Source organism: Halichoerus grypus, chromosome 7, assembly GCF_964656455.1.
Source record: "Halichoerus grypus chromosome 7, mHalGry1.hap1.1, whole genome shotgun sequence".
Lineage (NCBI taxonomy): Eukaryota > Metazoa > Chordata > Mammalia > Carnivora > Phocidae > Halichoerus > Halichoerus grypus.
In genome coordinates, this window is record NC_135718.1 from 123,430,551 (window position 1) to 123,443,517 (window position 12,967).

General features: G+C 44.6%; 1 protein-coding gene and 1 long non-coding RNA gene across 4 annotated transcripts in view; one reads left to right on the top strand and one right to left on the bottom strand.

The window, feature by feature from the left end:
* LOC144382608 (uncharacterized) overlaps positions 1-12,967 on the top strand; it is a 116,755-nt gene that overhangs the window by 33,410 nt on the left and 70,378 nt on the right. The gene's annotated exons all lie outside the window — the stretch shown is intronic.
* On the bottom strand, positions 868-9,145 carry DYRK3 (dual specificity tyrosine phosphorylation regulated kinase 3). Of its 2 annotated transcripts, none has more exons than XM_036118215.2 (3): positions 8,928-9,145; positions 6,819-6,930; positions 868-2,677 (listed from the first exon to the last, which is right to left on the bottom strand). In XM_036118215.2, the coding sequence occupies exons 1-3, from the start codon at positions 9,002-9,004 to the stop codon at positions 1,103-1,105; spliced, it is 1,764 nt and encodes a 587-aa protein (XP_035974108.1). In that variant the 5' UTR covers positions 9,005-9,145; the 3' UTR covers positions 868-1,102. The 2 variants fall into 2 exon arrangements, with proteins under 2 accessions (XP_035974108.1, XP_035974109.1); XM_036118216.2 differs by lacking the exon at positions 8,928-9,145 and adding an exon at positions 8,667-8,882.

Below are 12,967 nucleotides of genomic sequence, written 5' to 3' on the forward strand. Positions count from 1 at the left end.
TTAGCAGAGAAAAAGAAAGGATGTTGAAGTGAAGGAAAAAGAAATGGATTACCACCAGTGTGTGGATTTTCTTATAACTGAAGTTCACTCAGAATCTGGGGAACAGTCTTTGGCTTAAATTGACCGTGGGGAGGTCGTGGCATGCTGAGGTGGCAGAGGGCTGGGGAGAGAGGAGGGAGGGCAGTGGGCCGTGGTTCGGTTTCTCTGAGAGTGATCACTTTTGTAAGGAAGAAGTCCATGGCAATACAGCAAGGAGGCTGGTCTCCAGGGTTCTGAGAAACTCGGGAACTGCAGTTGGCTTGCCGCTTCTACCTTTAACATTCATCTGGGGCAAAGAAGCTGCTTTATGTCCCCGGGAAACAGGGGTGCAGTGGGGTGGTAAAGTGATACATAGGACTTAGTTTTAAAACCAGCGCTTGGTAAAGTGGTAGGACATCCATAAAATGCTTTTCCCGGGAAACAAATCAGAAGCAGAAAAATCGTAAAAATAACCACAACAATATAAAATTAAAACGGCACACATCACAGGATTGAGAGAAAGAGAAATGAGTCATTGAGAAGCAGTGACACCACTTCTTCAAGTGACTAAGAGTTCCAGAACCTTCCCCTGCCCCATATTCTGCTGAGCCCTTTCACCTGGGATGAGGTGAGAATGGCCTGCTGGGGCAAGAGGGCTAGCTTCAGCTCTCATCCAGAACCACGGCCGTGTCCCAAACTACCCCTCTGGAACAGAGGCTGAGGGAAATGAGAAGTGACGAGAGGTCAGGATACACTTCTCGGGGCACCTTGTATCTTGAGAGAAAGGGACTTAAACCAGTAGCAGCATACACAGGTGCTGTACATCTGACGACAATAACGAAGATGCACTGACCTATAAAAAGTCATTTAATGTACATTCCAGGATGGCCAACACAGGCTGGTTAGGTAATTAGCCCTTAAAGAGTTCTGTTACAGTCATATAAAAATGTTTTGCCTTGTTAAAAAAAGAAATCTAGTCTAACAAAAACATATCCACCGATGGGCTTGTATTTTTTCCCCATGTTCAGGTTTGCAAGATAATTAAAAATACAAACATAGACGTCTCTGGGCACAGCACTGTCCATTAGCTAATGAGTTTTGGCAGTACACTGCACAGAGGAATACCCCCGCTGGTTTCCGACATTAAGTTAGCTTTAAGCTTATTGGCTATTCCGACAACCGGAGGCAGCTTGGAACCCAGTCCCTGGAAAGCGTTTGCAGGATTTACCACCCGTTTGCCTGACACCTTTTCAATGGTGACAGGCCTGGGCACAGACTTACTAATCCATGGATGTCTTAGTGCTTGAGCTGGGGTCAAACGGGCAGAGGGGTCCCAGTGAAGACACCTTTTCAAAAACTCTATAAACAAGTAGTCCTCACATCCCTTCAATGCTGTCACCCAGTCTTTGCTGCCTGGGGGACCCCGCTTTTTACCCCTACGTGAGCGACCCCCCACAAGCACAACCCTCCCATCTGCCTGAGTAGTCACAGAACAGTAGCGAGGTAGGCCCTTGGAGTTAATGAAGTACTTGGCACGTTTGGATTGCTCCAGAAGTTTAGGTGGTGGCATCCCTAGCAGCTCCATCATGCAGGCCAACTGGTCTCCTTCATCCTCTCCGGGGAAGAGAGGCTGTCCTGTTAAAAGTTCTGCAAGGATGCAGCCAAAACTCCATATGTCTATAGGCGTGCTGTAGCGGCTTCCTAAGATGATCTCTGGAGCTCTGTAGAACCGAGACTGGATATATGTGTAAAGCTTCTGGTATTCGAAACAGCTGGACCCAAAGTCAATGACCTTGGTCGCACTGCGCCCATGGTGTTTCAGAAGAATGTTTTCTGGCTTCAGGTCACAGTGAATGATCTTATTTTTGTGGAGAGCATCCAAAGATTGCAAGATGGATTGAGCAAACTTGCGAACTAACTGGACGCTAAAACCCTGAAATTTGTTTTTTTTAATTAGCTCATAAAGGTCTATGCTCAGCAATTCGAAGGCCATGCAAACATGGTTCCGGAACGTGAAACTTTCCAGCATGTGGATGACATTCATGCTACCAGTTTTGTCCTGCTTTTTAAGATGCTCCAAAATCCGGATCTCCTCAGCGGCTTGACGATGGAAGCGCTTTTCATTGCGCACCATCTTTAGGGCCACATACTGTCGAAGTTTGTGATCGTAGACCCGGGCTACCTGCCCAAAACTTCCCTTGCCAATAATTTTCAGCACCTCATATCGATAAGCTAGATGGTCGCGAGGCACGTGAATATAGGCCCCATCTGCATCATCATACCCGCCGTTATTGGGACCCCCGATCACTCCATGTCTTTTTTTGGCATTTGGGCCCACGAAGTAAATTTCCGGATAATTGATGATTTCCAGCTTCTCGTAAGCAGTGAGGTGGTGTTTATATTGCTTCAGCGCTTGTTCTGGAGTCAGTGGTACCACTTTGGATGCTTTGGCTGAACTGCTGGGTTTTACCGCATTCAAGGTATCCGAACTTTTACCCTGAGAGGCGGTAGGAGAGCATTTTTCAGAGTCGTTGATGCCATCTGACTGAAGAGTATCGGATCTTCTGTTGCCAAATTCTTGAAACAGCTGTTCTACCTTCATCTCACCTCCATTCAGAAAGTGCTGAGTGTGATCTCTTGTTAACTGCTCAGCAGTGATCTATGGAAAAGAAAAATGAATGTAATGGTAAAGCCACTAAAAATAGGGGAAGGATGAAAGAATCCTTCCCCTGCCTGAACAACAACAAAACTGTCCAGTCACATAGGTTACAATGACCCAAAAGTGAGATAAGTAAAGCAGGAGTCAATAGAGACTTGTGTTATATCGATCTTCAGACCCCCTGAGTATTATGGCCACCTCAACCCCTGATATATGCCTTGCTTTGTTCAAGAGAGAATGGTCTTCTTACCAAACCCTAAATGTGCTAAGTTCCTTCTAATAGGTATGTCTTTCTGCTGAGTCTTTTCACCCCACCCACTGTAATCCTGCACTCTTTCAAGGCCCAATTCAAGTCCCTCCCTTCCATCTAGAACTACTCCAAGCCCATGCTAATTAACCTCATATCCTAACTGTAGCTTTTCAAATCTGTACCACCTGATCTGGCACGTGATTATATACATATTGTCTCATATTGTTTACTGTTTCAAGTATCTTCCCAATTCTTAAGGGCATATATCAGAATCAAAATATGCATATTAAAGTGTTCTATAAAAAGAAAAGGAAGAGAAAAAGAAAAAAAAAAAAGTGTTCCATAAATGATAAAGCACCAAAAAGGGACAGAGACAGGATTTGAACGCAGGTCTTCTGTCAGTCCAGCACCCTTCCCACGAACACCACTTGGCACCGGGTTCTCCTAGTACCTGTACTACTCTCCACTAGGGCTGAATGATGGCTGTGGCCTGGAATCAAGCAAGACTTCATGATCTACTCCCAGGTTCCCCCCTAAATGACTGAATGCTTGTAGCTCAGCTCACTGAATCACAAGAGTTCTAAGCCAGAGAGAACTTCTGAGATCCTCTGGGCCAATTCTTTATGTATCTGATGAATAACAGTGAGAATCCAAGCCCCACCCGAGGAGATAGGCTTGGCTGAATGAGGGAATTAAAACTGTTTGGTTTTAGGTAGATTTACATAATAAAAGCGAAACTTTGCATGCATCTCAGCCAGTTTTCCTTAGAATTTTCACTACCTAACTTTAATGCACCTACATATTTACTGCGAGTGTGTTGGGGACACATGCTGAAGAAAAGAGATGCCTGACAGGCTTGGCTTAGGTTGGAGTCCTGGCTATCCTGCTTAAAAGCTGTAGGTCCTTGGGCAGGTTGCTTGACCTTTTGCCCAGTTTCTTAGCCTTAGTTTCTTTATTTATAAAATGTGAATAATACCTACTTGTGGGATGCTGTGTGAATCAAATTATAATTAATAATATATGTGAATGACCCTTACAAGCTATAAAACATTTTACAAACACTGGTAATAATTAGACAAAATTCTCAACATATTAAGGTTTAAACTATACGCCCTCTCTTTGCCCTTTCCGTTTCTCTCTTCTCTCTGTGGGACCTCCTTCCTTATCTCCAGTCTCCCTCCACCAGACATCTGGCACTACACAGGTCTCCTGCAGCATGATGGCCCCACAACAGGCCCTCCTTTAGGATACATGGAAATACCTCACGCACTTTCTCTCCGGCATAAAACCTGCTTTCAACTTGCTATACAATTTAAGGTGTCACCTCTCCAAGATATTGGAACTTTAACAGAAGAGCAATGCCTTAACCCAAAGGAATGACTCTCTAGGAACCGTGGTCATCAGTGACAAGCTGGTACGAAAGGGATTTGAGGGTCCATCCCTGGGTATTTTACCTACTCTGCCTACATGTAAGAATGTGCTGGCTCTGGAGGTCTTCATTTCTGTTCGTGATAAAGAGAGGGTCTCAGGCACAGAACATTAATAAGAACAGATATAGAACAGAAATTTAATTTTCACAGAACTATTACAATAAAATTAAGGATGTCATTTGGATTTCCTGACTCATGGTTTTTCCTTAGAGTGAGCCTACATCTCTCTCCCTGTGAACTGAGTCTTATTTTGCCCCCTGGAACTACATAGGAATGTCCAAATTTCATGTAAAAGTCCTTCAATACCTAAAAGGGGCTGTCCTGCCCCCACCATTTTTCCCTGGGCTCATCATCCCATTACATCCTCTACTTCACATGGTTGCTTACTATCCTATTCACATTCTCAACACAGGCTGCACTTCATGTCTCTCTTGAAGTGTGGCTCCCAGAGCAGAACACCATGTTTCAGGTACAGTCCACTACGGATTATCAAGGTTTGAATCTCCAGTGCATCTGAAGAATTCCAGGAAGGAGTTTTTCCACACAGGGGGGGGTTCTCTTCTTAGGTTTCTTTCCTTTCCTGTACATAACTCAAATCCTGGCCTGAATCAATTATGTATCAAGACTGTTGTGCTATAAATAAAATCTTCCTTCCATTGTTCTAGTAGAATCTACAATTTGCACGCATGTTAAAGTATAATAGTTATAAAATACTATACATTTCTAGTCTGTAGTTATAATCACAATAACCAAGCAGTATATATGACCAACTATACCAATTATTTTCTTATGTCATTATACCACAGGGACAGATAATGCCAGATTAATCATGTTTTATTTAAGAATGCTTCACATACACTGTTAATTTGGAGGGCTCTTGACATTTCAAATACAATCCTCAACTGTGTTAATCAAGTCTTGAAGATCTTGTTGAGAAATTCTGAGAAGGAATATACTTCTCATCCAGACATGAAACACTCCATCCTCTTTTCCTAGCTCTTGGCCCTAAATCTGCAACACAAAGCTTAACCCAATAAAAGCCTATAAGCGGATGATTTATAGTACACAATGAGAACGTAAGAACATCTTGGATAAACAATGAAGCCTAAAGGCTTTGTGAAAAGAGCAATAGGATCTGGGGATGGAGTCACGTCATAATGAACTATAAATGTCAACAAGATGTCAAAGAGCATTTTTTTCAGCAAAGTTTGCAAAGACACCATTAGGTTAGAATGAAAAGCCTATGTCCCAAAAAAACGGTTACTCTTTATATTATACAGTAAGAAATTCATTTTGATACTGAAACATACAATTTAATTGACCTGCTGGGAGGTGATTAGCATTGGCTAACTCTAAATTAAAGTTACAATGAACTTTTAAGTCACATGTTAATGCCCCAGACCAACTGCAAAAAAGTTTCCCACAGAGACACGCTAACTGGCAGCCAGTAACCAAGAAAACTGATGGTCAACCAGAGGAGTATGGGATTCTGGATCTCTCAGAGGTCTTTCACATATTAAAGAAATAAGCTTGCTGAGAATGTAAAGGAAACTTACTGTACTCCAGAGAACAGGTTAAAAATAGGGTGACCAGCCTTCCAAATACATTTAGGCAATACTTTGTAATAATATTAGCCTCAGAACTAGTGAAAAGATTGATTTTAATAGCAAAAGCTGACAAAAAGTTGGGGAGGGCTATGAAAAATGCATGTGATTTTTTTTGGAATATAGAAACAATCTGAGGTCTTAAATGCAGAAATGTGAAGGAGAAATTACAAATCAGTATATTCAGTTATTCAATTTGTTCATTAGGTGATAAATGCAGCAAATGTTAAAGTCACAGGATAGCTTCCCTCTATCCTGGAACTTGTCCAAACCCTATTCTCCCTACTACTCTGTGTATGCTGAGGGAATATGAATTAATTTTTTTATTACCTTAAGTAAAACAGTGTCAAAAGCTAAATGTCTGCAAGATCCAGAATGATTAAATGCATCAAAACCAAACTGTACTATTCAAATTTTATTTATGACCCATAAAGTGATTCTCTGTAGCATACTAATAAGCTAGGACTGCACTTCTATCTGGCAGGAAAAAAAAATGGGCAGATCTATGAATTCAGGGGTATTTTCTGTTTCTGGTTTTTGTTAAAATGAGTTTTTACAACACACTGTGTCATTCTATAACAAAATAAACATTCAGCAGATAAAAGTAGCTTATTATTTTTTTTACTAATGCCATATATTTATCCCAGTGACTGAAAGGAATACTTGTGGCTCCAAATCAAAATCAGTCTGTAAAGCTAAACTTGGACCACAGCAATTGTTATTTCAAAGTCAAGAGAAACCAAAAGGACACAAAAGAGTCTGGGTTGCCAGCAAGAGGTAACTGTACCTTGGGCATTAAGTAGCACTTCCTTCTTTCCAAGACAACTAGAGAGCAAAGAACCACTTCATTTACTTACATTTGGTCTTCTGGGTAGAGGCGGTTCAGAAGGATTGCAGAGTACATTTGAACAGGGTGGGCATTTGGTTTCATCTATCATCATGAAGGTATCATAGACACCATCCCCCAGTCTAGTTGAAAGGATTACAGATAAAATCCTCATCAGTAACTGAAGTATATAAACTTGTATTTTCAAAACATTCTGTGCCTTTATTGCCTCACATCTGCCACAAATAACTAATACAAAAAAAATGTCTACACTGCATGTTGGCACTGAATACAAACAACTGGAGTATTTGGCAAAAGAATAGAGGAAACCCAACTTTTCTTTTTTTTAAAAAGGAAAGCATTTCTAGGTTTGTATTTTGAAATAATTAAAACAAGTCTTACTTTGTGAATGTTGTTAAAAAATAGGGACTATCAGGGCGCCTGGCTAGCTCAGATGGTAGAGCATGTGACTTAATCTCGGGGTTGTGAGTTCAAGTCCCATGTTGGGTGTAGAGATTAGTTAAAAATGAAATATTAAAAAAAATTTAAAAAAGGGACTATCAAAAGGATCTCATTTAACTTACTACTTGAAAAAAGAAAGGCTAGTTTGAATCTGAAGCCTGAAAGCTAACCAGAACAGGAAAAGACAGAGAAAAAAAAAAAAAAGGCAGAGGTAACTATATTTTAAAAGTCAGAGACTTGGATTCTAATCTCAGCTCTACCACTACCTTCTTTCCTGAGCTTGTTTTCCACATGTTATAATGGGAAGAATAGTTCCAGTCTACATGCAAGAAATAAAAGGTCTTCTTAGGGCTCTCTTCTTTTTATTATTTATTTATGCACCCACTTAACATCTATCTAACTTGTAGAAACATACAGTGAAAAGCACAACAAATACTAAAGGGAGTCTCTAAATTACAAAATGTACTGAATTTCACTTCTTTACCCACTTCATTTTCTGGTGGATGGTGGAAGCTAGATGCTAAAGGACTAAGGACCACCTCTCTGTTCTTTAGCGCTGTGCCTCCACCACAAAAGAGGGAGAGGGTTTATTTAATCCACAAGATGGTCCTAGATAATGTATTTCATCTGCCACTAAGAACATGAATTTCCCAATCACACATATCAGCCTTTCATTGTATCATTTTTACATAATACACTACAAATACAATAATGATGACTGGGTTGCAGGGGAAAAATTTTTAAAAATCTTTTAAAATAAGCTGAAATATTTATTTCAATTTTTTTATTTCAAATTTAAAGTTGCCTTTAGAAACGGTTTTGTAAAATTAGTTCTAGAGCTTTCTTAATTGATGTGTCATAGAAATACAAATAATTTAAAAAGTCCACTAAAATCATTTTTTGGAATATTCTTTTTAAAAACTAGCTCACATTCTGATAGCATTATTTACATCTTTAATGGAAACTGCTTCTCTGACAACAAAAATTCGGGATATGGCTGACTCTTCGCTAACAGCATGAATATAATAAATAAAATGGGACAGGCGTTCATATTTATAGAGAAAAAGACACTGAAGACCTGCAAGTATTCCTATAAATAGGCAGAGGAAATTACCCAAAGGAAGTCTGCATGCAAATGAAGCGGGGGTGGGGCGGGGGGGTCCCTTGTCTCCTTTTAGGTGTAAAACACAATGCAAGGTGGAGAATCTCTCAAAATAGGATCCCCAGAAAGCCCTACTCAGCACAACCCTTAACCTGCATATCCGAAGCCAGACCGCACCCCTCATGGCAAAACCCCGAGTTCAGCCCTTGGTTATCTGCTCTGAGCAACAGGGCTTCCTTGAAAGGTATTGCTCCCTGCCTCCCCCAGTTTGTTAAAAAGCCCCACAAAAAGTCCCAGCTTCTTAGAGTTCCTTACCATATCCCCGATCTAGGGCTGCTTCTCCTAACTCCGCTCTAGCCCCCTCCCCCGATCACGGCGGGCTGGGGGGGGGAGGGGAGCTGACGGAGGGGAAGAAGGTGGGCCGGTCCCCCGGAGGCGGTCAGAACCCTTCCCTCGTCCCTCCTGCTAGGGGCTCACTCCAACCTCAGCCCAGGCCTTCCCCGCCCCCGGACCTCGCCAGCCTGCGCCAGCCGCCCACTCGGGCGCCCCCAGCCCGTTACCCTGCGGCGCCGTTACCTCCGCTGCTGGGGCTGGAGTCCCGCTCCAGACGGCCCCGCATCCTTCCGCCCCGGCCCGCGAGCCGTGCCTCCCATCCGCTAGCTCGGGACCCACGGGGGGAGGGGCGGCGGTTGGAGGGTCCGGAGTGCAGGGTCCACCTGCGCTGGGGCGGCTGCCGCCGGGGCCGCGACACTTCCCGGGGGAATCTCGTCCAGACACTGCAGATCCGCGCGCCTTTGCTCGCGACTCGCCTGGCCGGGAGTGGGGAGAGGAGCGACAGGGGCGGGAGGGGGAGCGGTGTGGTCGCCTAGCAACCGCGGCACGCCCCGGGAAACGCCTCTTCGCCGCTACGCGGTGACGCATGGGGGCGGGGCCCGAGGCCTCTCCCCACCGCGCGGCGCTCGGCACTGCCACTCGCGCAGGCTCCGGGAGGTTCGGGGCGGGACGTCAGTCCGCTGTGCGGCGGGTGTTCTCTGTCAGCGAGTGAGGGGCGGGGGGCCGCTACCGCGGGGGGGAGAAAAGCCCCGACAGAGGATTTGTGAAAGTAGCGATTACCCCCGGATTTCTGCCTCAGAAGTGCGGCCCGTCCCTCACCGTCTACTGTCCTTCAGCACGTTGTAGCCTGAACCTCTGAAACCTCCCTTGAATATATTTTAAAAAATTAATGAAAAACGTGTAATTTCCTTAGGCTTTCCCACGGAGGGGCTTCTCCCCCTCCCGCCGGAGGGTAATGAAAGCAATAATAAAAACGTAGGAAGCGTAATAAACTCATTTAGTGACACTGTACCAGCGCTTACGAACACTGTTTTACTTAATCTCAGCGACCACACCATAATGACATCCCCCTTTTACAGATTTAAGTAGGATCCGTAATTTAAGCTGACATGTGTCTGACTCCCCTGCCACCGGATGCCGCGGATGGTAGGGCGCAAAGAGCCATTTTACCGACGAGGAAACTGAGGCCAGGGGAGCCCTGCTTCCCCAGGATCTTCTAGTTGGCGCAGCCCGAACTAGAAGTCTTCAAATTCCCAGGCTTCCTTTGGCTGCACCAGGCCCCCTGGAAGGCTCTTCCTGTTGTTTTTTTTCCCCCCTGGGAATATTTAGGGAATTTGTTTCTTCCTTTTCTGAAAAGTGAAGAAACCTCAGTAACCGTAATGTTATGTGGATTTCTATCGTTGGAACGAAAGTGAGAGGGAAGGAGGTTAAAATAGAAGAACGCAAGTGTGGCTTCCTAGTGCGTGGTATCTAATCGGATTTCCTTGAACCTGCAAAACACGAGGCCAACAGACCCTCCAGGAGAGAAACAAACGTTCTCAAAATGCCGAACAGGGGCGCCACCTCGCGGGGCTTGGGGACTCATTGTCCCAAAGCAGCATAGCATAGTCCATAAATCTGAAAATTTTCATCTAAGGCTCATTTCCGTGTGACGAAAAGTCATATTCCCCGTTCTCATGCCTCCAGATAAAAATGTCTTTAAAGATTCAAAGGCTTTTCACTTTATATAAGAATGTGTCAGTTTGGGGAACTTTATTCTTTGTGACCAATGTTGCTTTAGCTTCTCAATGATATAAATAAAACTTCTTCCAGTTCTTAAAGTTATTCTAATTTTATAAGTAAGCTTTTGTGGGTTTTTTGACCCTCCAAGCCGCACCCCTAGCAATCCTGCTTTCATATAGGTTTGTATTAGGGCTCCTGTGGAAGCTTTTGTTTGAAGAGAGAGTTGCGTGGCAACAAAACTTTGGACTAGATTGCTACTGAGGTCCCTTCCAGCTCTACGATTGCAAAATTCTACTGAATAATCCCTGTTCTTATTACTTACGTGGACATCCTAGACCACTTTACTGCCCTGAACATTCGAATGGGACTTGCCCCCACAGGTTTTCTTGCCTCACTCTGAATCACTGCTTTGAGAGAAACCCATCTCCGGTTTCAGACATACCTCTGTGAGCCAACCTAAAGCATTCCTGCTTCCCTTCCTGCTCCCGAGGTAGGAAACAGAAGCTTCCTTTATCTTTAGCCTGTTCCCACGGTCAAGGAAGGAAGGAGTCCTTGGAGGTGCTGGAGCTTCATGGATCTCTGACCTTAGTGGTCTAAATACTTTCCAATATTTCGTCAAAGAGCCCCTGTTTCATAACAGTCTGGCTGGGTTAAACATTGGGCTGGGTTAAAGTCCAACGAAGGATCTAGCAGGAGCTTCCACACCCTCTCTGAGCTGATATCTTGTGCCCTCTTGAGCAGCTTGAGCAGCTCCCACATGATTCATGTCCTTCCTTCCCCTCCAAAGCCCCGCTCAAAAGTAGTTCAAAATAGCCATTATCTTTCTCCACATAGCTAAAGCCAGATTTAGCTAACATGGATTAGCCAAATATATAAGATGCCTGCCTGACCTTTGAAGCCAGTTCCAATATATCCGCAAAATCAGGAAACTGTAACAAAAAAAAAAGGCACTATTCCAGGGACTTCAGAAATCAATGGGACATTCAGAATGTGATCGCAGCAGTTTCAAATGCATAGAGTAAGAAAATAGCCCTGTGGCCATATTCACCTTCAATTTTGTGATGAGATAGCTGTTGGTAGGTTAAATTTAAAATCGTTTCATTGCTATGAAACACTAAAATCATGTCTTATTTTTCTGGAACCCCACCATTCTGCCTGACCAGACCCTAGAAAGGCAGTCCAGTTTTTTCCAACTCTGCATTCAGGGGAAAAAAGCACATTTGCAGAGGTTAGGGCTTAGAATTAGGCAGATGCTTCGTACCCTTAACTACCCACTTCCATTACGCAGCCTCTCCTGACACCTGCCCTTGAACAGGTCTCTGGCTACCCTGACCTTCAAGGCCCATACATGCACAGTACACACCTACAGGCCTATGGAACAATGACCCATCCCCAATCATTGGCATTGCCTCAAGAGTAAGAGAAAGCCCACCCCCAAGCCTCCTGTGGACCTGCTTTCTGTTGGGGTCCCCAATTCCTGCTGCAATCAAGCCTTCCGAGTGTGTGTTATTGGAAGGTACTCTGGCCAAGCTGCCCAGGCTTGCCTTAGCAAGGTAGTCCATATTCCCCCAGCTCTGCTTTAAGCAGGAATGTGCACATTGTGTAGGTTAAGGCTTAGAATTAGGTAATGCTAGATATCCCCAACAGCCCCCTCTATGAACCAGCCTTGCCTGACATTGCGCTTTTCCCCATCGCTCACTACCCTGACTTGTGCCACCAGGGCATCTGTGGTCCACACGCATCAGTAGGCCTTTAGCTATGGAAGCCTATGGAGCTCAGGCCAGATGCAAACAACCTGAATAGCCTCTAGGAGGGAGGGAGGCCACCACTCGAAAATTGTTTTGAGGTGGTAGCTTTAAACTGGCAAAGGTCAGTCCCCTTGTAGACTCACTCTCTGCCAGAGTCCTGGGCATCTGCAGCAATCACAGATCCCAGGTGGCCCGTTTGGACTCGCTGCCTGATGCGGTGCCTGCTGAGAGGGTATAGACTAAGCGTGTGCAGGTGTACAGGGATCTGGAACAGGGCAAGTGTCCTCAGAGGCCTGATCATGAGAGTGGACCCTTGTGGTTACAAGGCATCTGCCAAATTCCAAGCCCTAACCTATACAGATGTGCTTATTCCCCCTGAAAGCAGAGCTGGAGGAACTGGACTGTCTTGCTTAGGATGGATGCTGTGAGCTGGCTGGAATATCCTCCAATAACAGATACTTGGGAGCCTTGATTGCTGCAGGAGCCCGAACACCAGCGGAAAGTAAGTCCAGGTAAAGACAATTGCCCATTCCAGTATATGTGCAGGTCAGGCGTGCTGGGGACCAGGCACAGGGCAAGTGTTGGGAAGGGTCAGATGATAGCAGCCAGCTCTAGGAGGCACAGCACATCAGCCCAATTCAAGATCTACCTTCCATTATGGAAGATTCACCCCAAGGCAGAGCTGGAGTGTTCAGGCTCCTTGACAGGGTGGGTCCAGGTGGCTGGCAGGACAGGGTGTCCTGTATTAGGAGATGTCTGGGAGTCTTTGTTTCTAGTGAAGCCCAGCACCCCAGCAGGCAGCAGGTCTACCTG